The sequence below is a fragment of the Lissotriton helveticus genome, chromosome 5_1, assembly GCF_964261635.1.
Source record: "Lissotriton helveticus chromosome 5_1, aLisHel1.1, whole genome shotgun sequence".
NCBI classification, from domain to species: domain Eukaryota; kingdom Metazoa; phylum Chordata; class Amphibia; order Caudata; family Salamandridae; genus Lissotriton; species Lissotriton helveticus.
Genome location: NC_136065.1, coordinates 1,178,998,753 through 1,179,024,799, shown reverse-complemented (window position 1 = coordinate 1,179,024,799; position 26,047 = coordinate 1,178,998,753). Strand labels below are relative to the sequence as shown.

Genomic DNA, 26,047 nt, shown 5'->3' with positions numbered 1-26,047 from the left:
GGTACCCCCCATGTGCACCCCCCACCCCCCCCCCTTCACCCCTGGGGGCCCGCAACGGGCCCCCAAACACAAATCCGTATGCCTTTACACGGCGGAAATGCCGCCGTGTAAAGGCATCTTTCCGCAGTCATCCTAATATGGCTGGCGGTGTCTGATAGACACCGCTAGCCATGTTAATGCTTTTCCACACGCGGCGGAAAAGCGGCGGACAGATAGTAGTATGTATCAAATGGCAGCAGAACAGTAAATCTTCAATAATGTTCCCATCAAACTCATATCCAACCTAACAAAGGAGATGAGATTTATTTGCTATGTCCTTACTTTCACTTACTTGAAGGTTATAATGCGGACTTTTACTAATTCTTTCAATCAGCTGTTCTTTTATGTTGTCTGACACTTTGTCAATTCGCCTTTTAGATAATGGCACCAAATTTAAATCTTTTGCTGCCTTTTCGTCAACCATTGCATTCACCATGGCTTTAGTAGCAGGTATCATTAGTTCTACAGCAATTTATGAGGTTTAGAAGTTTTTGCTACGAGCATGTTCACCTCTTATGAAGCTTTAAGAGCATTTTCATTAAAAAATCCTATTGCTATTTCCATTGCTTAGTTTCAAGTGTCTTCATAAATTAGAAGGTTTTATGGCCTCATTTGTCAAAATGTCATAACCTAGCATGCAATGTGGTTGCTGTTTATGTTCTAAACCTGAACATGTAAAACCCATTGATAAATATTCAACATTGTATTTGCGACACTGTTTTCTTTTGACTTCAATCACTTACAATGGGTTATGGAATCCATTTCTAGCAAAGTTATTTGGGAACGCACGTAGACCTTCACTACTTTACCTACTAATACAGGTTGCCCTCATCTGATGTTTCCAGACTACATATACTATGATGTTTAGAGATGAAACAGTGTCTGTAAGAAGATTTTAACACTGTATCAGCACTTGTTTTGTGCAAAAGACAGAGGACACTAGCAAATCATATGAATGGATATGACAATCTTAGGAACGCTGCACACAGATGTTCATGTATGAATTTGCCAGAACATTCATCCTCCCAAAACACCTAACTCTCCCTGACTGCAGCAGCTATGAGTGTGTGCTGCAACACTGCAACTGTAAATGATGCATAGTGTGTCTGCTAAATAAGGACGAATTGTTGTTGCCAATGCTGTGAAATGGCATAGCTGTGCAAGCAACTCTATTACTCAATTTTACACTACTTATATTAAACAGGCAAGCAATGCTTGAAATTGAAATATAGAAGTGCTGGTAGTCATCATCACAGATACCATCAAGCACAGTGAAAAGAGCAAATGGTTGAAGCGGGCTGACCCACTGCCCCTGTGTAGTCTGTAGTGGGCAGAGGCAAAATGTAAATGACACCTGAACAGACTAATCAGACTAAAACAAACAAATAAATAAAACAAAACAAATATGGAAAGGTGTATATAGGTGCTTTCAGACTAAGGGATGAGGAGGGCAGACAAAGTACCTATATATGCATAAGCGTATTGTTATAATTTTTTTGTTTTTTAGACAACATTTGACTGGAAAGACTGTTAAAGCGATCTATAGGCGAGACCCAAACATGGCAACAAATCTTTGATTGAGTTCAACTCAATCTTCATAAATCATGGGTAGACAGTATAGGTAAAGAAGGCCAGAACCATCTCAGATTTTTAGGTTAACTAGTAACTAAAGGGGCTCCATTTTAATTCAGAATATGTAAATTTCCTTAATGTAACATTCATATAAATCTGTTACGAACCTTCGTTTGAGACCCTTAAACTAGGAATACTATTTATCATATTTTATTATATGCTCGACTCTATTACAAGCAGGTATGAAATAAAATTCTCAAATTTTGCCATAATTCCTATTGGTTTGTGTGGTGTTGACTGTTTGCAATAGTTTCAAGTGTTTTGCTTATCATGCTTTAGGAGACTGCACAATGTAGAAGACACCACAATGATGACAGTACTAGACTCTACACATAAACGATAGCTACATAACAATTTCTTGTAGTAATTTCAACTAAAGCATAAGCTTCTAAGCTCAGACTAAACCGACTCCATCAGGTAGTGAACAGTACACAGCAATGAGAGTGGACGCATCGTACTTCATTAAACACCAAAATCGATAAACTCCATCCACGCTGCGTTAAATGTCAATAAAAACGACCGAACTCCGTCAGAGTAACACTATAAGGTGAAGTCAACTCCATCTTAAACTTTAAAATGCAAGGTAACATCACCCGCTTGTATCTGAATCCAGCTCTGAGATAAATATCCCTGCATAACTGATTCCCATTGGAATTGTACTAAACCCAGTCCAACCCTAAGTGCATTTGAATATAGGCCACACACTGCTTGTGCATGCGGCCTCGACACAATGAGGTTATCAGGCAACACACTCCAACACCCTGGTCAGCAAAAACTGCCAACCACCTTGTGAGTGTGACACAGTCGCGTCTGCATCCTGCCCAGCGCTAACATATATGTACTTGCATCCAACACCAGAGAAGAGCAACCAGTTACAGCCAACTATCTGTTAACAGCAAGAAGATAGCACTTCCTTTCAAAGGCTCATGGAATCTGGTCACCCATGATAGCACGTGAGGAGAAGGTGCAGGCAGGCTCAAGTGAGCTTCCAATACCCAAGAGATTTAACCAAACTGTTTCGACCAACAAACAAGGGAAGGAATGGGAGGTGCTCCAACCATTTCTGCCTCCGAGGAGACCACTACTAAAGCACTACTACAGCTGCAGTGTGTTCTGTGCCGATCAGCAGAGGCGACCACTTTGGCCTCACTCAAAGAACAAGACCACTTATGGGTGACTACTGTAATTGTCTGTAGCAGGAACTCACTGTAGACCTGGATCCGGTAAAGGCGGGTGGCCTACTTAGCACGCCACGTGTGAAACTCTCCGAACACAGTGTTATTAGTTCAGTGTCTGGCGCATAACCGTGCCTGATGACTGATTTACGGTCGCATGCAGAGCGTGGGTGGAACTATTTTGGAGACAGTGGTGGGGTAATAAACTGTCACCGAGTTGGTAGTGACAACACTACAAATACCAGCAATACCATGCAAGTGCAACTCGGAAGGCGCCTGAGACCTGTGGACCCCTTGGGAATGTGTCACAGACTCCTGGGGGACCGGGGACCACAGTTCGGGAACTGCTTCCCTAAGACATCTCACCACACACAACCTATGGCTGTTAGCCAATCTCACCAGTCAAATCCAGTGCCACTACTGAAAAAATCAATTTGCTGAAATAAAGAAAACACAGTCAATTTAGCGGTCAACTACTTTCTTGAGAAATCCTAGCGTCTGGCTGGCTCCTCAGCAACCTCACCACTTCACTCATATCCCAAGGGGTGTCATGATTAGGCTAGGGGTACGGAAAGGCCACCTCCTCAGCAACTTGCACATTAAAGAGTGTTCCCTCACTGGAAAAACGTCCACTGGCATGTGTCGATGCTGACTCTAGTGCCCCACTCAAAAAAGGTAAGAGGTGTGACTGGCTCCAATTGAATGTGCGGCAGGCACTAGAAACTGCAGCGCAGAACACCTCACATTCTCAAGAACAAAAAACAGTCATGTCAAGAAAGCACAATAGCAGCTATTTCAATACTGTGCAAAGCCCAAGAATCCTGTGACGTTATTCGCATGAACACATTTAAAATTATATTGCCTCATTATGATGAATTCCAAACGCAAAAAGAGCAGTCTGACAAAACCAGCCAAAACATACCTCTGAAGTTGCCAAGCAGCTCTGACTAGTTATAGCAAAATTCAAAGAAATAGTACAATTTATCTGCGATTAGAAGAATAGCAGATCATGTGACCTCTAGGGATATGCCGGAAACATTCACAATGGTCTAAAATAATCCCGGTGAAGGTCTTGGTGGCAGAGATTCCATTGCCAAAACATATCCAGCGTTCATGGTTGGGTTAGGCATTAGGAAACCTCCACCCCCACAGGAAAAAAATTGAACAGATGCTATTTTAAAACGGTCATTACTCTTTTGAGTGTGCCACTATCCATTTCACATCAATAAATATAAACACTTAGAAATTAGCTTTTTTTTCCTGGTGAACATCCACGTAGAGCTTAATTGGCTATGATGTCAGGGTAGCAGTGCCACTGAATCAGTGTTGGACCTCAACCCTAAAATACTTAAGAGGGAGGCCACCTAACTTGGTTAATCTACATAACTTGGTGTCCTTCAAGGCATTTCATTCTTGCAAACATAACCCACCTAATACAAGGCATACAAGTTAATCCACTGCAGCAGTGTTACTGCCTTTTTCCCTTTCATCCGGATCTTAGATCTTGCTTAATACTAACTTTCAAACAGCCAGAACAACTGTGCCCCTTACATTTACACAGCACCGCTGTGATACATTTTTTGGCTAGGATTAATAAAGTGTAAGTAAACGAGAGGACAAAAAAATTAATTAGAGAAGCCTTTCCTTATGAACTTCCCGTTAAATCTACGAAAGCCCCAACACTCCAGAGTCAATATATCCATGAATATTGTAAAATAGCTAAATTTTCTTTAAATTATTAGGTCCATTTACCAGTTTAGGCGCTGTCAGTGTCATCTAATGAGACTGATTCATCCGTTTACCAAATGATGGTGGAGCAACAGATTTGCACTGTTCTAAGGATGTGGGTTTTGATCTGCTTAAACCATCCAGTTTATTTGATCTGGACGTGCTGTTTTTTGGTCTCTACTGTTAGTAAGACTCCAAATGGAGCCTCACCCACCATACGTTCTGTAAAAGTGACTTTAGCTGTAGCTGCCTTTGCTTAACTTTTAAAGAGCCAGCAGCGGTGCACAACCAGGACACGAGGAACATGAGCAGGGTTTACACACACATGGGTGCATATCTGAATGCACACATCTGCAGACTGAGCAAGGAAGACGGTTGTCTGATCCAGCCTGGTATCTGCGCACCGGGTATAACAACATATGAGACCCAGAAAAATTGGCTATGGCCCGAGCAAAACGTGGAACAGAATTGGGAATGCAAGAAGATATATTCCTTTCTTTTTGACGGAAGGGTACGATTGTAGCACTTAATTACATTTACACTTGAAGTGAACCTGAGCAAAATGTAAATTTGAGTGGTTTCAACATAGGAAAGAGATTGATTTGACTTTTTTCTCGTTTTAAAAAATGGTCAAACTCCATATATAATATTAATATTTATTTGTCCATGTACTTGTCCATGATGCACTTTGACATTATGATTTCCCTGAGACAACCATAATGACATTTGGGTTCTGAACTACTCTGCTTAACCAACTTATTTTCTCTGCTGTCCGTTTAGAAACTTCCCTGGATAGCAGGCCCATTTGGCAAGGATTAGTCTTCTTTTAGAGGAAGGGGCTGGGAAAAGATGAATAGAGTGATCATCTGCCACTTACAGAGAGACCTTGGCATGCACATCTCCCACTGAAAAAGGGGAAAGGGCAGAACTCTGACACCAGTCACATTACAGCTCCGTTTGATTTCTTGGAAGGAGGATCCAATTTTGCAGTGTCAGTTAACAACGGAGTAAAACATACTTAATTCTACCATCTTTAAAAACACAAAGAAGTTGTCTGGGTGGGATGGAGGGAAGTCAGCCTTAGGGCTGATCCCAGGACATGTTAGCGGAGAAGGGGTGAATTAGGTAGGGACATCCTACTTCTAGAGTTCTAAACCTCCCCTTGTATACCTATGCAGAGGGACAGGCACTTTAAGGAAAGCGGGAGCTACAGAAGGACGACAGACCAACTTGCTGATAAACACCTGTCTGATTAGAGGGACCCACATTCGATTTAGATTTCTTGGATTTCGTGGACTCCTGGATTCTACATCCAGGGGCACTCCAAACTCCAGTCTGGGAGTGGATGTGCTAGGAACTCTGAAGGTGCTCTTGGATTTCTGTAGTCTGGCCTTGTGGTGGGTACCACTGGAGGTATGTCCCTTGGCTTCTGCTGGACATTCAGCTGGCGTACCACATGGGCATGAGGCATGATGGGTGCAGGCAGAGAGTCGAGGCTGCCTGGAGGACCATAGGGTGCTGCTGAAGGGAGACCATGGGCTAAGGAGGTTTTCAAACCCCAGGACAGAAAGGCAGGTCCTTCTCCCTTTATAGCTCCTTTCTGCTAGCAGGAATCAGCTGGGTCCAGGACTCTTGAAAAAGTATTTTTAAAACATCAGAAAAACATTCCAAATTCATTATGGCCAGGAGGCCCTGATCTGACTCTTGTAGTTGCTGGAGCATGCCACCAGGAGCATAGCCAGTGACACACTGTCTTAAAAAGGCCCATTAGGACTACATAAATTAAATTTTGTTGCTGCCTCTCACATTTGGTGCTCTGAAGAATTGCAGTGGTGCCCTGAGGCCAGAGGCACAGCTGTGTGTCACTTGAACCTAGTTTCACCCTTGGAGTGCCAGTGCCCTTTGGGTCCCACAGGATGACCAGCTGTTTTGTAGGAAGTTGCTGCACCCACATTCAAATACTCTCCAGGAAAGGGGAACAATGTGCCTGGTGTACTCACTGGGGCCTGCAAGGGGAAGAATCCCCAGGCCGCTGTGTGGGGAGCATACCCTCTTCCCTGTGGCACTAAAAAAGCAACTCACTGAGTGGGCGAGAGTAAGGTGGGAGACCTAGCACTTTTCCACTATCCGCCACAGAGAAGTGGAGGGTCAGGAGATGAGCATGAGACGGCACACCCCCTGGAGTGCCCAACAGGAAAAGAAAAAAGGCAAATTGTGGTAGGGGTCACCCAGGAGCTGTAGTGTCCTCCCTATCCAAGTAACCAGAGCCCCACAAGCAATTTCGAAATGTTGCTTTACGTTTTATGAATACTGTGAGGACAGATTGACTTTTTATAAACGCACACCACACGTTTGTATTAGGCCCACAAGTTTGAGGTGACTGGCTTGCTGAAGTGCAAACCATGAGTACCTCCAGCACAGGGTGTGCAGTGTTCTTTTTGTGTACTTAACCTGTATTACCTTTGTTGTGTGTCTCCTGTAGGTTGTGAGGTCCATTATAGGGTTTCCTCATACATCATACAGATTATTTCTATCTGCCAGTTTATATGTGTGCTAATATGTGAGCAGTAGGTCGTTTTGTGTGCAGTGAAGTACTTTTTTTCCTAAAAGTAAAAGCGCTGACTGGCCAGCAGTTTATTAAGTGTTGTTTGTTCATTGCAGAGTTCTGAGTCTGTAGCCCACTTTAATCCCCTGGAGTATCCCTTGAACAGCTAAGTGCTTAAAGGGGTATGTGATGTGGTTCCCGGTTTGTGGGTCTGCAATACTGAGGCCCTAGAAGTGAAAGACCCCAGTTGTTAAAATTGGTGCTTAGTTCTATTTAGACTGCCCTTGGGCCCTGGGATTCGTATTTCTCAACTAGCTGCTATGCTTTATTTTATTGTAGAATAGAAAAAAACTGATGCCCTGTTGCATTTGAAAAGCTTACATATTACCTTATTTATCCAGCAGATCTGGTCAATATTAAATAGATTGCATGATGGTTGAACCAGGATAGCATTTTCAATATTGGAATTACAGAATGTCCCCACACTGCTGTGCATTTACAAAGCCCTATATAACAAACGTATTTGTGGTTGTCCCATTAAACATAGACTGTTTCCCAGATAATCGACAGCCTTTTTTAATTCGGATTATATTTAGTCAAACATCCATCTGGACTAATGAAATTAAATTATTGCTACCCAAAATATGATTTTGGCAAAGAACACATATTAGGATCAAGCAAAACCCGTCAGCCCAATAATAGTAATGTTTGATGTCAGAGCAGGAATTACTGCTTCTTTTAGCCTGTAAACCGATTTATTTCTGGGTACTCTCTGTCTGTGTTACACCAAATAAAGTGTCAACCCTCGAATACATAAAAAAGTCATCTGAAACAAATTGGGAATTGTTGAAATGAAAATAAAAGTTAGAGCAATTGATATTATTTTATTTACCAATTATGGAAATGGACATGATTTTGGTTTTTGTTATCTCAGACAATATGCAACGATAATTCAAACTGATCCCCATTGGCTTCACTTTTTCATTCACGTGCAAATTAACGTGAAGTGGTTTTGAAGATGTGCTTTTGTACATTAAACATAACAATAAGGCAAGTTCTAGGTACATGTATGAAATTCTCATGCAAGACATACCATAAGGCTTTTCTTCTGTGACTTTTCCAAGAGCATCCAAGGTGTCAGTGGCTTTTCCCAGCTCTCCAACTGTTGTATATTTCTAGGTCAAAGTGAGGAGAAACAAATAAATAACCTTACATTTCCTTCAAAACAACATAATCGATGAAAGTGAACGCTTTCAATAGGTGGCTACTGTGAACGATAATATAATTTACAGTTTCAAGTGATCACTTCATAACAAAACAATATTAATAAGATTAATCTTCTTTACCTCAACAGCTCTAAACCCAGTACAGAGTCCATCAAGCTTTGATCCTCTCACCAACATGTTTCAAAATTTGTAGATAACCACTTGCAGATGTTTTAAGATCCCTTGGCGGTAGATTCCTCATTTAGGTCTCTCAGGTTTATTACTGGTTCTCTGCTACACTCTGACCAGGTCCAGTGTTTGTACCACATTCTGATCATTATTCAAAATTGGATGAACGTTGACCTGTTCTGCCTCACACACACCCCTTGCACTGCTTAGAACCTTCCAGTGGACCATCTTACAGTTTTCATTGTTTCACTCCCTCAAACTTTACTCAAACATTACATTTTCAAAGCCAAGAAACCAAGAGGAGCAGGAATAACACACGATAGCCATCTTTTCTAAGAAGCACACATAATTTCTCAAATATTCTCCTGCAATTTCACTTTGAAAGGTCCTCTTACGTAAAGATACAATCTAATCTGAATGTCAGACCTATCACCAAGTTACCAATGCTTCCAAATTCGTTTTTTTTTGTAATGCCATTCTCTAAAGATATAACTGCTCTCAAAAGGAAACTCGGAACACAAGACTTCTGAAACCTTCTTTCCCCCACTCAGACTTCTCTTTCTCAGTGTTGATCAGATCTGTCTTATGGGTCACGTATGGAGCAGGGGGTACGCTACAAGATTCACATGTTTACATAATATATGGACATGACATGGTACTGAGGACATTCAATGGCAGCACCTGAAACTCCTTTTTGTATTCTCAATCAATGGCTTGTAAACGTGACTACTCACACGTAAGTGGCTCAAGGCTCAGAAAACGGCTGGGTATCAATAGTTTATATACAGAACCATAAGTACATGAATATGTTAGCCCAGCACACTCAATACACAGAAATCACAAAGTATACAATCAGTAATGCAGGAATTTTTCGAAGGCGAGTCGATGTTGTATTTCAATTCTTTCTTTATTTTTCATTCTTTAAAACACTTTTGAAACCGCCAACGCGTTTCGTCCCATCCAGGGACTTCTTCAGGGCTTGCAATGTAAAGTGAGCGTATTTCGATAGTTAATTTCTCATTGAGTCAGGACGGAAGATTTCTCGGATTTAATACACTTCCTTAACTGTCAAATTCCATGTGGTTTTGTGCAGAAGATTTTTCTTGTTTTAATAAGCACAATATCCCGGACAATGTAGTCCCAGTCCCGCAAGCGCCCTCAGCAAGGTCCGTCCTATCGCAAATCCGGAAGCGCCTTTTGTAGATTTTAGAACCATATTAGAACCATAAGTAGCAGCAGGAATAAATTATGAAGAACACAAGTGCGTCTCTAGAAGTCTGGGGACACTACGATACTAACTCATTCACATCTGAGGGGGTTATTACCCTTCCTGGACTTGATCACATGTAGGGACACCTCCCATCTCCCAAAGTGTCACCCGTCACAGAAGTGTCCTAAACACCTGCTCTGTAGGGGCGAAGAAGAAATAGTGAGCGGCAACTTGGTATGCAAGCAGATGTGGTAATGGCTTCCTCAAAATGCCCCTATCTGGTCCCCTAAGAATTGTGATAGTACCAATGATCCCAAACTGAGAAGACAATGGTGAGGATATTACAATGGGGGTACATTTTGTATGGCTAAGAACCGCTCCATCTGGAAGGAAGAGCATCAATTTGAACCCAGTGACTTGCTCACTGAGTTAGTATCCCTTACCAGTGACTCACTGCAAGTTGATCAATTACTAGTGATCCAGCGCTCTCACCAAAATATTTCACAAATGACACTATTTACTACCACAAAACTTACACTACAACACTAGGCCCATAACAACAATAGAGCGCTTGAATCATGAGGCGATAAGATCTAAATATAGTTGTTTAAACCATCTGCAATAATCAAGACCAGCTTGTCATTTTAGAAAGTTTATTTTAACACATCTAGAAAAACTTAGGTTTTGGTATTTTATTAAACAAGCATTATAAAATGTCATAAAGAAAGATTTATTCAGTATTAATAAAAAGAGCATAAATCAAGAATTATTATTCATTAGCAGGAATAAGTAAAATTAAGCATTTCCCAAAATCCTAACTATATCTCTGTCTCTACCCTCATCACCTAGTAATAAAGTAATTAATAAAAACTCCTGTCCTCACGTGTAAAGTCCATCAGCATAACATCGTCCTCCAGATTTTCTCGAGCGTAAGCCAACTATGTGTTCTCTGAACCTATTCTTATACCCTAATTTTAGCTGAGCTAACTATTTTTCACATTCCAGCAGACGAATTCTAGTTCTTCATTGGCTGAACCACCTCGTACCACAGTAAACTGTGACACCTCCTTCTTACATGCCCAGGCAAATTCACTAGTCCATTGTTCATTTAGAAGTCTTGGCAGTTCTTCCTTAGGCTGCTACATTTTGTAGCAACAGCTTCCTTTTAACCTTGAGCTAGTCAGCTCTGAACTCCCGTGGCACGTTAGCAAACGTTAGCAAATTTCTCCAGAAAGTCATCTTTTTAGCAGTTCATTCCAAAACCTTTCAAAATAAAAGCTCAGAGGCCTTTTCCATCCTTCTTGGAATTATTTTCACTTGAGCCATTTTCATCATTAGGCCTCTTTCAGAAAGCGTCAATTTTCTGCGCCACTGTCCCTGCGCCACTTTTAAAAGGGTACTATTTTTCTGCAGTCATCTCTAAGCTTCACTTGTAAAACTATTATATAAACAAACACAAAGAATAATTAATGAAAGAAATACAGTTTGTTCTGTTGCCTCCCATCACTGCTAATAATTAACCCATTAGTCTAAATTACCTAGCAGTAAAGCACAAATAAAGCAGCATTTTATATCTACCAGTCTTCATAAATCCATAAAGCCTTATGTGCACCTAGAATAGTAGAAATGACATCACATAGACAAGGGAAGCAAAATAAGCACATGCCATTATTTTAAAAACAGCTGCTATTAGTTATGACATGACAATAGACAAAAATAATTTATTATTTTCCACATACATAAGAATGCAACATAATGCACATTTATGAGCACACATATTAGTTTCCCGCGTGTTCTGTGAAAATGCAACTTTAAACTAGGTTGAATTATTATACACACAGCACAAGTTGTTAGCATTATTAATTTATTTATGGAAGTGTGACTTCACGGGTTTAAACAGATTTCTGTTTTCTATCCCGCTCCATCAACTCCCTCATCTGGTGATTAACAAATCACCACACCACCACCCAATATTTTAGCAAAGATTTTATCTAAGATGAACAAGATTCAATTTCACCTGTGTTAGTATTTCTAAAGACTTATCTCATCAGTTTATCTACAATTCTCATATTGAGTTTTAAGAAACCCCTCTAGTTCTATTTCTTTTTCTTGTGTAACATACAACTAAGCTTCAATAAATGTGTTGCAAAAACTATAACTAATAAAATGTCTGTATCTTGCTTGTCATATTAACTTTAAACTTCTCCTTGTTAATTTCTAAAAGAACAATAACCACCTAAATCAATCAAAGCTGAATTATTAGGAGCACATATATCAGAGACATCTTACAACATTTTTAAAATTAAGCATCTTGAGCTTGTAGAATGTATTTTCATTAAGCTTGCAAAGAAAAATAAAACAAAAATTTTAAAAATTTTACCTAAATTTTCTAAAAATTTCTAACACCCCCCTTTTTCAATTTTTTTTTTTTTTTTTTTTTTTTTTTACTCTTTAAACCTTCTAACAGTTTTTCTTCGACCTATTGTCACAAATTAATTTTTCAGCTAACAGTATTTCTTCGACCTTGTGTCATCTAACACATTTTCTTCAGCCTTATGCCAAAAACAGAAAACCTAAAATTTAACAGGTATATACTTCAATCATTGTCACTATTCTTTTCAATCACTTTTTGACTGTCACTATTTACCTCCATTACAGGTATCACTTCTATTTTCTTTCCTGCCTCAATCTGTTTCTTTGATCTGTATCTCAATTTGAATTTTAGGCCTTCATTTTCTTCTGGCCAGTTATCACTTTTTCTTAGTAATTTCTTCTTTTGCTTGGTCACTTTACATTCTGTTCTCCAAGCTCCTTTTCTGAATTTTCTCATTTCAGAATCTTCATCATTCTCATCAGTTTCAGTGTCAGACATTTCCATTCTGGACTCAGGTACTTCTTTACTCGGCAGCTTCACTCCGTTAGGAACATCATCTTTGTAGCTGGTACTTGGCAATTCATTTTCTTCTTCAATTACCTTCAACTTCCCAGTTTCAGAATTCTTGTTCTTGCTTTCAGAGCTACTTTTCTGCTTTTCAATACTCTCCTGGTCTTGAATCACAATCTGATCACATTCTTCTTCTGCTTCTTTTTCTGGCAGATTTCCATCATTTTCTGAGTCTTCAGTCACAACTTTCAAGTCTTCTTCAATCAAGGCTTGTTTTCCATTCATGTTCTCCAGATGTCGACCAACTTGTCGATCTTCAAGATCTGGATTCTCTTCAGGCTCTTCTTCAGAATCTGAATCATCAATTGTGACACTATTCTCATCAGGATTTTCAGGTGTAGATACACGAAAAGTATGGCCAGTGTCAATCCACCTCTTCAGTCTTTTGCACTTCTCTGCATTTGTTGTGACAAGACTGACTAGCCTCCTTTTCTGCCACCTTGGCACTAGAGAATTTCTTTTTAGACGAACCTTTTTCCTGATTCTTTTTCCTGGTAACAGATCAAATACTTGCTCTTTTTCTCTTGTTTGTACTTCAGTTTCATCTTCATCAAACACAGAGATCATTTCATCTGATAAATTTCTGCAGTTCTCCAAATTGATGCTATTATTGATAGGCATCATTCTTTTCTCTGGTATAAATGTCTGTCTCATGACCTTGTCCATCATAATATCACGTGGACTTAAATCTGTCTTTTTATCAGTAGTATTTCTCAGAAACATCAAAACAAGTGGAAGAACATCTGTCCACTTTGTACCTGCAGCTAGGCACATTTCTGCATCTCTGTCTTTTATAGTAACATTCTCATGCTCTTCAACATCTGAAATTTCTGTTCTATCTGTACAATGGAGCAATCTGTTTTCAATATGTTTTCTGTTATCTAATAACTTTTCAACAGTAATTTCATCATTATCTCGCATCTGAAATGTTTCAACCCATTTTGTAATCAAACAGTAAATCACAAAAATGTAGCACAGCTTTTCATGTATTGACATCTCACAGAAATCCATTTGTAATCTGGTCAATGAATCACTCTCCTGTAATTCTGTTCCCAATCTCATAATTGTTCTCTTAATTAAGTTCACTTGTTGGCAAGTCAGACACCTCTGGTAAAGAGATTCTACAAATCTATGGTACATTCTGTCCATGTCAATAATTATGCTATTTGGTAAAACTACTCTACCATCTTTGTGTGACAAAATCTCATCCTCATCTCGCTGTCTAAAATCTGTTCTCAACCATGTGTTTCTCTCCTTATGAGTTGCATCATCTTGTAAGTCTTTGACTCCTTGCCATGTTTCTACTACAGATGTTAGTATTAGTGAACTCAAAGCATGTTCATCAATCCTTTTGTATGCTGCACATATCACGACAGCAAACCTTTCTGCCAATTGAATATCATCAATCAATCTTTTAATTAAATTTGCATTTCTGTTAAGTGAACCTGCAGAAGTCAATGTTTCAATCTGTTGATCAATTGTATCCTTTACTTTGATGTCTTCACTCAAAAGAACATCATTTTTATTCCAACATTCTGGAAGTGCATTTATTCTTTTTGGGCTGTTTTCTTGTTCTTTATTTAATCCTGTATCTATATTGTCTGTCTGTTCATTAACAAAAATTTGGAATGGCAGTGAAGCCATCTCATTCTGCTGAATCATTACCTGTCGCTGTATTTGTAGCTCTTTATTTAGCTCATTTATCTCAATCTCCTTTTCATTTGACCATAATTTTGACTCATCATGCTGTGTTAATTCAATTAAGTCAATGTCAGACTTCTCACTTACCAGAACTGAAGTCATCTCTGTTTCTTGCTGAGTTGCAATCCCTACTAATTCAATCTCAAGTACAATAGAATAAACCTTTTCAGTTAATGGGACCTTTAAATTTGCGGAACTAATTTCATCCTTTCCCAGCACAGGGACTATTTCTGTTTCCATAATTATCATGGACTCTTTTATATCATTTGATGAATTTACATAATCAGGAATATTAATTCCAGAAGTACCAATCATTTCATCATGTTTTTCAATTGCATTAATTTTAGTAAAATTCTGAACTGGCACTTTATCAATCTGATCTGACACTTTTGGGGTTGCATTAATCTGCTCTAGGGGTCTTCGTGAATTTCTGTTCTGATCCATATTTACAACATCAATTGTACACTGATCTCTATTTTCTACTCTGACATCTTTATTATTTATTTTCACTAATTTGGGAATCTTTAATTTACTCTCGCATTTGGCTACAACCTTTTTCATTTTCTTATATAAGGAAGACATTTTCTTTAATTAATTTGGTAATTGTACTCTCTAAATTTGCCTTGCAGCGTTTGCTAATTAATTAATTAATTAATTTAACACTATCAGGTGTATAAAACTTTATAATTTGGTCAATTTAATATTTCTCCTAATTTACCTGTATCACTAAATTTAATTAACCTGTAAAGAAAAACATCAATTTACAAAAACAGTAGCAACTCAAAATATTTATTTCTATCAATACCAACATATAATCACATGTGTTTTAATTGTACTTATTTTTCACTTACACACCTTCTGCAACATATACCTGTGAAAAAAGAAAACCTAACTTGTTTTGCCTTAATTTACATATAATGTCTTGCTTGTAAATAACCTTTTACCCTTTAAACATTAATTATATATCATTATCGCATTTCGTTCTGTGACACAATGTTTTACTGTTTTCGCTATAACCTGTATTTAATTTACAATTTTAATGATAACTATTTATTATTTAACTTTTATTTAATAAACTCTAATCACCTTTGCTGTTATTGTCAATTAAACAGGGTAACTAGTTACATATAATATTCAATGTTTTATAAAATTCCACTTTTTAATGTTAATCAGTTATTAAAATATATTTCTGGGCATTACTAGCATATGGTTTGATAGGAAATAAACAATGTGCATCAGCACAACAGGTGTTTTAATCAATCAGCGTGTAATTACCACAATGCTCAGCTGACCAGACTGTTGCTAAGGCCATGAATCGCTACTGCTTCTGTCCCACTCGCCTCACATTAGCTGTGACATGCAAACAATAGCGCTGCGAGGAAGGAAATTCAAAGCGGCAATTTTTACTTTTTACAATTTATTCAACAATAACTTTGAAGCAACAACGTGCTTCAGCCAATTACAGTGTTGGTAGCGATGCTCCAACCAATCACAGCACGGCCTTGCTGTGATTCGCCAGGCCTCTTCAGCCAATCAGAGCCTTACCTTGCCCCAATGCTCTAAACTCTTTAGTCAAATTTTAGCGCGGCTCTACAATGACGCGCCAGGTATTTTAATCAATCAGAGCAAGGCGGCTTCGAATCATACAGTTACTGCAAACATGCTGAATTTTTAACAAAGTGCACAAAATTTTGTTTGCTGCCACTATTCGTCTATTATATCACGCACTCCTCAAGAAAAGGTATTCAATTCGGGGACATTCAAAAAAGTAACTTCAAAACGAAGATACTTATAAACAACTCATTAGCGCTTTATCCAATCACAGCGCGACTTTGCTGTGACGCTGCGGCACTCCTAGCCAATCAGGGCACAGTTCCTTGATGATGCGACGGGACTTCCACAAATGGAAGCGCGGCGGCTGATGAAGACAGTCACTACAGATGACAGCTCTCCCACTCGCTCTTTAACAGCCCTCTCTCCTTCACAAATTGCTCGGGACACAATTATTTAATATCCAGTGGTGCGATTTCAACAAAAAAAAATAATCTACCAAATTAATCTAAACACAAAAACGAGCAGTAATGCTGTAGATGAAACGGACTTGTGTGGTTTAAAAGGAAACGAAACCTAACACTTGACAGGCACGTTGTCAAAAGATAAGGGGCTCAAATCTATTAAAAGATTACTCTCCTATATAGCGCAATTTGTGATAGATAAAATCTAAATAAGAATGTTTATTTATTGAATAAACAATCGAACATTACTCCTCAACCAATGAGATCGCTTCTTTGGCCAGACACTCCAAAGCATGTATTATCTAATGGGAGAGCCTCGCCCAATCAGAGCGGGGCTCACGGAGCCTCGCCCAATAGGAGCGCGGCTTTTCTATGACGCGTCGGCCTTTGGACCAATGGGAGCGCGGCGGCTTTTAACACACTCAGCTGCTACAACTGGAAACTTTCTCCCCTCGCGCTTCAAAAGGATTCACAATAGCGCGATAAGGAAGGAAATAAAAACGGGCACTTAATTTTATTTAGAGTGTGTGTTTATGTAAATTTGGGAACATTTGAAAAATGTTAAAATTTTCGTCAGGCTTCTATTCTAAATACTGAAGCTCTGTCAACAAATCACAGCGCAATTCCACTGTGACACTTTAACCAATCAGGGAGTAGCCCTGTTATGATGCTACGGCACTCTATTCAATGGGAGCGCGGCGGCTGTGACGTAGGCAGCCGCTGCGGTCTACAGCTCTCCCCTTCGCTGCTCACTCGACAAACGGCCCCTCCCTCACTAAATGTATTTTAACAAAGCGCGCTACTCTTATGACACGCTTTTCTTTGGTGTTTATAAAATTAATTCTAATCGCTTTTTACTTACTTAAAAATGTTTAACAACGTGGAATACTTTAATTATAGCCTAATTAACACAGAACATTCTAAAATGCTCCTGAATGTTTTAAAATAGCACAGTTCACCTTTTTATATTTTTCAATTATGCTGAACACTTTTGAATCGAATTTATTAGTGTGCAGAGCCTTTAAATGTATTTAAACACTGCACAATATCATAAAAGTCTTAGAATGGTACAGACTTTATCCTAAACTTTCCTAAGTACCTTAGAATTACTTTTGGTACATTTTAGTGAATACATAAAAACGAAACTCATCTGTCTGCTTCTCTAATTAGGATAGTTTACATACATTCAAGTATCCACACTTCGGAATAGTCGGCGCTATTCACACTAAGGATAATTTCCATTTGCCAGTAGAGCAACTCTTACCCTACCCTTCTAACACGTAAGAATATGAACTCATTTTCCTCTGAACGCACCGCGAAGTGACAGTATCTAAGAGTTCCACTTGAACATACCTTACAAAACAATCACGCACTTTCACACTGAAAATTCCCTAACTTCAGTCACACATGAAATCCGTACAGGACTCTCACCTGTTTATAGAAATCATGCACCGTTAGCAAAATAACACCGTTATCCGTACAGGGCTCTCACCTGTTTATAGATATAAAACATGTACCCGTACAGGACTCTAACCTGTTTATAGATAATCATGCACCGACATTACCCTGCCCTTCACTCAAGCTTGAATATAACTAATACTCTTATCACAGTGAGTTTTATGGAAGGCGCTTTGTCCCTATTCTCATGCTGTTCTAATTTCTTAGAAAACCCTCACTATTACAAGATTCACACCTAGCCCTAAAACTGTGTTGCACGGCGACAACACTGTATTGCACGGCGACAATACTTCTGGTACACGGCGATACCAACAGTGATACTCGGCGATATCACAGAAACAGATCAGATATTCTGCATGACTACCTTCTCATCACACAGTTTTTGTACCGGTACACACATAGCACAAAATAAACAAACTCAACATGTGTTAAAACTTAATCCTATGAATTTACCAACATATATGTATCATGCATGTAACATGTATGTCAAAAACAACATATATAAACCGTCCGATGGCTACCAGAAATTGATCCAGCACTCTCACCAAAATATTTCACAAATGACACTATTTACTACCACAAAACTTACACTACAACACTAGGCCCATAACAACAATAGAGCGCTTGAATCATGAGGCGATAAGATCTAAATATAGTTGTTTAAACCATCTGCAATAATCAAGACCAGCTTGTCATTTTAGAAAGTTTATTTTAACACATCTAGAAAAACTTAGGTTTTGGTATTTTATTAAACAAGCATTATAAAATGTCATAAAGAAAGATTTATTCAGTATTAATAAAAAGAGCATAAATCAAGAATTATTATTCATTAGCAGGAATAAGTAAAATTAAGCATTTCCCAAAATCCTAACTATATCTCTGTCTCTACCCTCATCACCTAGTAATAAAGTAATTAATAAAATCTCCTGTCCTCACGTGTAAAGTCCATCAGCATAACATCGTCCTCCAGATTTTCTCGAGCGTAAGCCAACTATGTGTTCTCTGAACCTATTCTTATACCCTAATTTTAGCTGAGCTAACTATTTTTCACATTCCAGCAGACGAATTCTAGTTCTTCATTGGCTGAACCACCTCGTACCACAGTAAACTGTGACACCTCCTTCTTACATGCCCAGGCAAATTCACTAGTCCATTGTTCATTTAGAAGTCTTGGCAGTTCTTCCTTAGGCTGCTACATTTTGTAGCAACAGCTTCCTTTTAACCTTGAGCTAGTCAGCTCTGAACTCCCGTGGCACGTTAGCAAACGTTAGCAAATTTCTCCAGAAAGTCATCTTTTTAGCAGTTCATTCCAAAACCTTTCAAAATAAAAGCTCAGAGGCCTTTTCCATCCTTCTTGGAATTATTTTCACTTGAGCCATTTTCATCATTAGGCCTCTTTCAGAAAGCGTCAATTTTCTGCGCCACTGTCCCTGCGCCACTTTTAAAAGGGTACTATTTTTCTGCAGTCATCTCTAAGCTTCACTTGTAAAACTATTATATAAACAAACACAAAGAATAATTAATGAAAGAAATACAGTTTGTTCTGTTGCCTCCCATCACTGCTAATAATTAACCCATTAGTCTAAATTACCTAGCAGTAAAGCACAAATAAAGCAGCATTTTATATCTACCAGTCTTCATAAATCCATAAAGCCTTATGTGCACCTAGAATAGTAGAAATGACATCACATAGACAAGGGAAGCAAAATAAGCACATGCCATTATTTTAAAAACAGCTGCTATTAGTTATGACATGACAATAGACAAAAATAATTTATTATTTTCCACATACATAAGAATGCAACATAATGCACATTTATGAGCACACATATTAGTTTCCCGCGTGTTCTGTGAAAATGCAACTTTAAACTAGGTTGAATTATTATACACACAGCACAAGTTGTTAGCATTATTAATTTATTTATGGAAGTGTGACTTCACGGGTTTAAACAGATTTCTGTTTTCTATCCCGCTCCATCACTAGCCCTCGGGGAACTGTGGAAGTGGGTCAGTCAGCCTAAGATTACACAGACAACGTTAAGGCCATGTCACTCATACAAGACATGGCAACGCAGAGGCCTCAAAGAGCTGCCCTGTGGATAGTCACTGTAAGCCCACTGTCTGCTCCTCAGAGATTAGCTCTAGTCTGAGTTTAAACTCTTTGAATATTGACCTAACACATTCAATCACATTTGTTCAGCCAATCAGATCACAACACAGTCTGCATGCACAAAGAAACACAATGGTTCTACTTCAGCCGTCCTTTGTGGATGAAATACTTTGCTGATCTCTTCCCAGTCCCCCACAACCATAGCTTGCCTGGTGCTAAGCCACCAGAGTACTAGTTGCAACCCTCAAGCAGTAACACCTGTAGGTAGTGTTGTCCTACACACGTATCTCAAAGAAAGAGAATATGTGAAGCGCGGACAAGTCCCAGAGAGCTAAACATCCAACATTCTTCACAAATATCCCTTCGCTCTGCCATCATCAATCAGAACACCCAGACTTTGAAATCATCTGCTGAGGAAGTAGATTGAGACTATAAATCCACTTTCCCAACGAAAGTGGGGCTTTAAGAAAACACACGAAAACAGGGCAGTTTCAGAAAGTTTTTCAAACTCTATTGCTACTTTTAGTAGTATCCAACTTGGTATGCACCTTGAGACTTACTTGAAATGCTGTGCTGCACAAATTGTCTATTGCAAATTAATAGAAAGTCACTAAAGCATTTTGCTATGTGGTGCATGTTGCTGATATGACTTCCATATAGCCTTTTGTCTTTCCTGTGGACCTGCAGGTGGGGAGTTCTGCGACATCACACGTTATGGCATCAGATCTTGGCATGTATGACTGCTTCCAGTATCAAAAAACGGAGTGCTGATTAAGACCAAATCATTAGAATCCAGAAGGATGGGTAAACTATAACCTTACCTGCCTAAGAATTCCTTACAAGATTGGTTGTAGGGTGCTGGCCTACAGTGAAAAGCTTTTGCACTTTAAGCACATAAATGTGTTTATTTCTATAGACTAAGGTAGTTATTTGTAAACTGATTTGGGGGAAGGTCATCGGCTAGTTCAACAGATTTTAAATGTGTGTGTTATTTCTTTTTTTTTACTAAAGGCCATGTGGTTCGAGTTGAAACAATTTTAGTGAGAGGCCCATTGCAGAGGATGGAGAGTTTGTTAAAGAATGTATGTGTACATTATGGAAAAGCTGGAAGAATAGTATGAGAGGAGGTGGAATGAAGAGATCGACTGAGCAGCTAACAGTGGAGGTTCCTATTGAGGAATTCCAATTTATGTCCACTGAAAACTGGGCAGGTGATGCAAAGATTTTAAAAGTCTACTTTTTAGTCACTGGAAACCTGTGCATGGAATATAGACCACAACTGAAGTGGTCGGTGGAGATGAAGCAGAAGTGAGTCCACAACAGTTTGCCTACTTTGGGGATGCAGTAAAAGTTATGTTTAGATGTGGGTACAACAGTTTAGCATAGCCAGGGTATGAACTGGCATGACTAACAGTGCCGTCACTTGTTTCGTGAAGGTTACTTAGGGAAGATTTATTTAGGAAGAGGTAAAGATTTAATTTTTCACCATCAGGGAGTTTATCCTGATGGAAGAAATAGGCATGTGGTAGAATCAAGACTACACAGCATTATTTTTAGGAAATCCAGACATTCATCCGCGCTAGCTGCGCGTTTCTGAGAAAAACTTTGGCCACCAGCACTATTGTTTTACAAATTGAGCATTGGGTGGAGACATCACCAAGAGGCTGCTGGTATCCACAGAAGGCTGGTCAATGATCATGAACATCAGATGGTTTCTGGTCATCTAGTGATCTACTGCTAGGCAGCCTAGGGAGAGTACAGGCGTGGTCAAAGGGAATCTCACCAGATACTCACGTTTCTTGTGTTAGATTCAAAGCAGAGCTGGAGACTTTTCATATCCTATAACTAAAGCAAACAATCCTGCTACATCTTCTACCTGTGTACTTTTAAATAATTAACTTATTTTTCAAAGACAATATCCTAAAATATGGTACTCTTCTTTCACAGCTCATCCAAGGTTCTAGATCATAAAAGTACCCTCGACTCTAGCAGATGCACACTGCCCGCACCAAACACTGACAGACAGACACATGCACAACGGACAGCTAGCACGGACATGAAGGGGGCTTAGTATAAGCCGTCTACAGTTCGCTTAACCACACTTGCAAAGCTGCGTCCTCCACTCTCCTGAAAAAAATCCAAAGCCTAAGTACATCTCTCTCTCTCTCAGTGCTCGGAAAAAAGTCTGTGAGAACGAATGCTGGCTCCACCTACCGCTGGACTAAAGAGTACCAAGGCAGCAGGTGTTTTTAGAGAAAAGCCACAAGTAGGAAAGCACGCTGCTTTTCAGGAAACAGATCTGTATGGAAAGCACTGCGTCATGCTTTGGACAGATAGCAAGCCGCATGTCATGGAGGATTTGCACAGCTTAGAAACGCGGAAAACAGACGAGCAACCCCTGCTAAACAGACCCATCTGGTGTTTGCCTCAAAGGCAGCCAGAGATTTGAGACCGGCGATAGTTCCTGCTTGTACCGCCCGGAAGAACAAATACAAGGGTAGATAAGAAACGGATCCCTGGCTGCTGCGGGTTTGTCAGAAAAGAATGGTCAAAGCTTTGGGCGGCGGGCCTGAGAGATCTGCTCTGCCCAGCGAGCTCGCATGGCATAGAGGGGCGCACATAGAATGCGTTGGAGGCCTGATGAGCACAATGTGTGTCTTGTGAAAAGTCAAGACGGCTATGTGTCAAAATTGTTGAAATGTGTGAAAATGTTACCGATTACAAATAAACGTTAACGTGGGTGGTCTTCTTAGTGAACCTTGTACGGGAGGTATGTCCTCGCACACACAATCACACTGGTACCTGCTTAATGCATTTCAATTACCGTTTCTGAAGCGACGTTGTTTGTGCAATTTCACAGTTCCTGCATGACATTTACTACTCCAACCTATCTCCCTTGGGCAAAAGTGATGAAGTACGTATGCGGAAGAAAACAAAGGTTATTGGAAATACTTCAAAACCAATAATCGGGATTTCTGGGAGATTACATGTACGTAACAAAAATTTCACCCGCACATAGTTGGCGCATGCAGGTCTGATATTTCCTGACACCATATAACCAAAATCAGAAAAGACTAGGGAAAGGCAAAAAAAATCCCCAGAGGTATTTATTCAGTTGGATCAGCTGCATTCTTCTTTCAGCACAAGCTGCACAGCCATACAAGAAATCATATGACAGACAGGCCCGTTATTATGGAGCGGTGCAGTCCGTGTTTTCTTCAATAACATGAGCCACTCAGGTTTGTCGGCAGAACAAAGGCGGGTTATGGGATAAGAAAAACACGGTGCTTTCAGACACTTTCATTTCGTAAAACCTACAGAGCAGCCTAATTTTCTTACTGCCTTTGACATGTTGCCACTAAAGTGTAGGGCTAAACGGAAGTTCAAGTGCAAGCGCGCTGCCCGTGAGTGTCAGTTACATTTTGCTCACTAAATGCTTGTCAAACACTAATTTTAATTGTAGTTCTGTGTTCTCTCTCTTTTAAAAAAAACTTCATTTTCGCTTACTTGCACACTAACATTTTAATTCGCATAGAACTTAGTTCTATATATACTTTTTTGTTGTATTTCATTTGGAATGCTCTTGCTTTAAAATCGTTTTTAAATTTCATCTGTGGTAGTTGTTTGCCTGGCTCTGCATGATCCCATACTCTATGGTATGGCTGCCCCCTGACTTTCAGCCGCTCTAGCCGCACAGACTCCTCTCGCTGGTATAATTTTGAGCGACATTCTAGCCGCACTCTATGGTCCTGGACTATTTTTTAGTGGACAGATGCAAGCGCACAGCGCGTGCGCCAATGGCGTGCCAGAGGCAAACCCGGCCGCGCCCAGAAATTATGGTGAAAATGCAATCACTGTAAGTAAGAGAATTACATACTCAGCTGCACAACTTCGCACACTTAGTAAATATATTTCTCCTAAATGCGCTGTATGCACTCCTCCCTATCGCGGCTTTACTTGCATTCAATGCCATTTTACATTGGGTCCTATGCGTCTTATAAACACCATTTGCAGAACTGGCCTTCCGGTCTGTCACAGCACCACCTCTGCAAAAATGGCATGTCGCCAGAATTTGTATTTTTTAAGCCTTAACTGTCGTTCTCTGGCCAAAAATAAGCAGCATATTTTTGACCTTCTTAGTACTGAACATCCAGATGCACTCTTTCTGACCGAAACATGGCTTCATGCCAGTTCGGGCCCTGACATTGCCACTGCTCTTCCTCCTGGCTATGTCATCGCCAGGAAAGATTGTGACACAGGCAAAGGCGGGGGGGATTGCTATAATGTATAAATCTACTTATTTTGTAAATTTGAAGCTATTTCCATCACAGAGTCTGAAGCGGCTCTGTTTAAACTCTCGGTATCCCCTCAGCTGACCTTGTCTGGCATTTTAATTTATCGCCCTCCGGGGAAGCCCAGCTCCTGGGCCTCCACTTTCCCTGACCTTATCGCTCCCTTTATTTTAAAGGCAGTGAATTTTACAATTCTAGGTGACCTGAACCTTCACCTAGAAAATAATCAGAATAACATCTGCCGCACTTTTTTATCTGATCTGGAGGCTCTAAGCTTACGGTTATGCAATCAGGGCCCTACTCATAAGACGGGACACCTTCTGGATCCAATTTTGTCTAATCTGTGCTATGACTGTAGTACTCCTGCACTCCAGTTAGATTGGTCCGACCATTTTATAATTTCATTCAACCTGCAGCCTTCTACATCGAGGGTAGTGGCCCCTCCTACTATCTCAGGTAGTCTCAGACCTTGGGGCAAGCTGAATATGGAGTCTTTTAACACTATTCTGTCTACTAGCATACCTGATGTCACTTTACCTTTGCTTTCATTAAATACTGCTGTCTCGGACTGGCTAACCAATGCCATTGACATCTGTCTGCCCCCTGTACCCAAACGCAGCTTTACTCATCACCCCCCTGCCCCATGGTTTACAAACGATCTAAAAGTTATTAAGTCTAAATGTAAAGCACTAGAAAGAAGATGGAGGAGATCGTATTCTTTAACTTGTAAAGATGCTAACAAAGCTGCTCTTAAAAGTTATCATTCGGCGTGTAAAGAGGCACGCATTCTTTATGTTGCTAACACAATAACTAAGGCATCCAATCGTCCTTGGGCTCTATTTTCGGTAGTGAAGAAGTTAGCTGGCTCTGATACCATCCCTCCCCCTCCTGTCCTTGCGAAAATAAATGTAATAACATTGCTGACTTCTTTATCCAGAAGGTCGAACTCATTTACAAGTCACTCTCTGCTCCTTCCTCTTCCTAGTGTAGTATGGCTTCTGCATTGGACCCTACATATCACAGTAATTGTGACCAGATAGCCAAGATTTTTTCCTGGCACCCATTTGAAGAGACGTCTTTCCAAAATTGTTTAAACAATATTAAATCTGGGTCTCCTCTTGATCATTTGCCTATTAACATCCTTTGTCAGCTCTCTGCCACATCTAAAGGCGTCCTTATCGATCTTCTTAACGCCTCTATGGGGAGGCCTTGGTACCCCCAGAATGGAAGCGAGCCATGGTCATCCCTTTGTTGAAAAAGGCTGGAGCAGATCCTTCTGTACTATCTAACTTTAGACCTATATCTCTGCTTCCGTCTTTCTCCAAAATTTAGGAGAAACATATCAATACTCTACTGACACAACACATAGACAAAGTTGGCTTACTTCATTATTCACAATCCGGGTTCAGAGCCAACTTTTCAACTGAAACTGCTCTGCTTGGGGTCACTGAGAAACTGCGCCAGCATTTAGATCAAGGGGAAACTGCGGCACTCATTCTATTAGATTTGAGTGCCGCATTCAACACTGTGTCGCATAACATCTTGCTCAACGCCCTTAGGTCTCTTGGGCAGGACGGCACTGCCCTATCCTGGTTTGCTTCATTCCTTGATGGTCGTACTTTTCAAGTCTTTTCTGCTAAGGCATCATCTCAGATCTGCGTATCAGCACATGGAGTCCCACAGGGATCCATTTTAAGCCCCCTGCTCTTCAACATCTATGTCAGACCTCTGGCAGAGGTTGTGGAAGAGGCGGGTCTTTCCCTATATTCGTATGATACGCAGATTGTCTTTTCACTGTCCACCA

The 26,047-nt window shown here is 39.9% G+C and overlaps 1 protein-coding gene across 1 annotated transcript in view; it reads right to left on the bottom strand.

Moving 5' to 3' along the window:
• Positions 1–26,047, bottom strand: part of TRUB1 (TruB pseudouridine synthase family member 1) — a 282,642-nt gene that overhangs the window by 82,964 nt on the left and 173,631 nt on the right. The window contains exon 4 of the mRNA XM_078641182.1: positions 8,213–8,294. Coding sequence (XP_078497308.1) covers positions 8,213–8,294 — 82 coding nt within the window. The remainder of the gene's footprint in view (positions 1–8,212; positions 8,295–26,047) is intronic.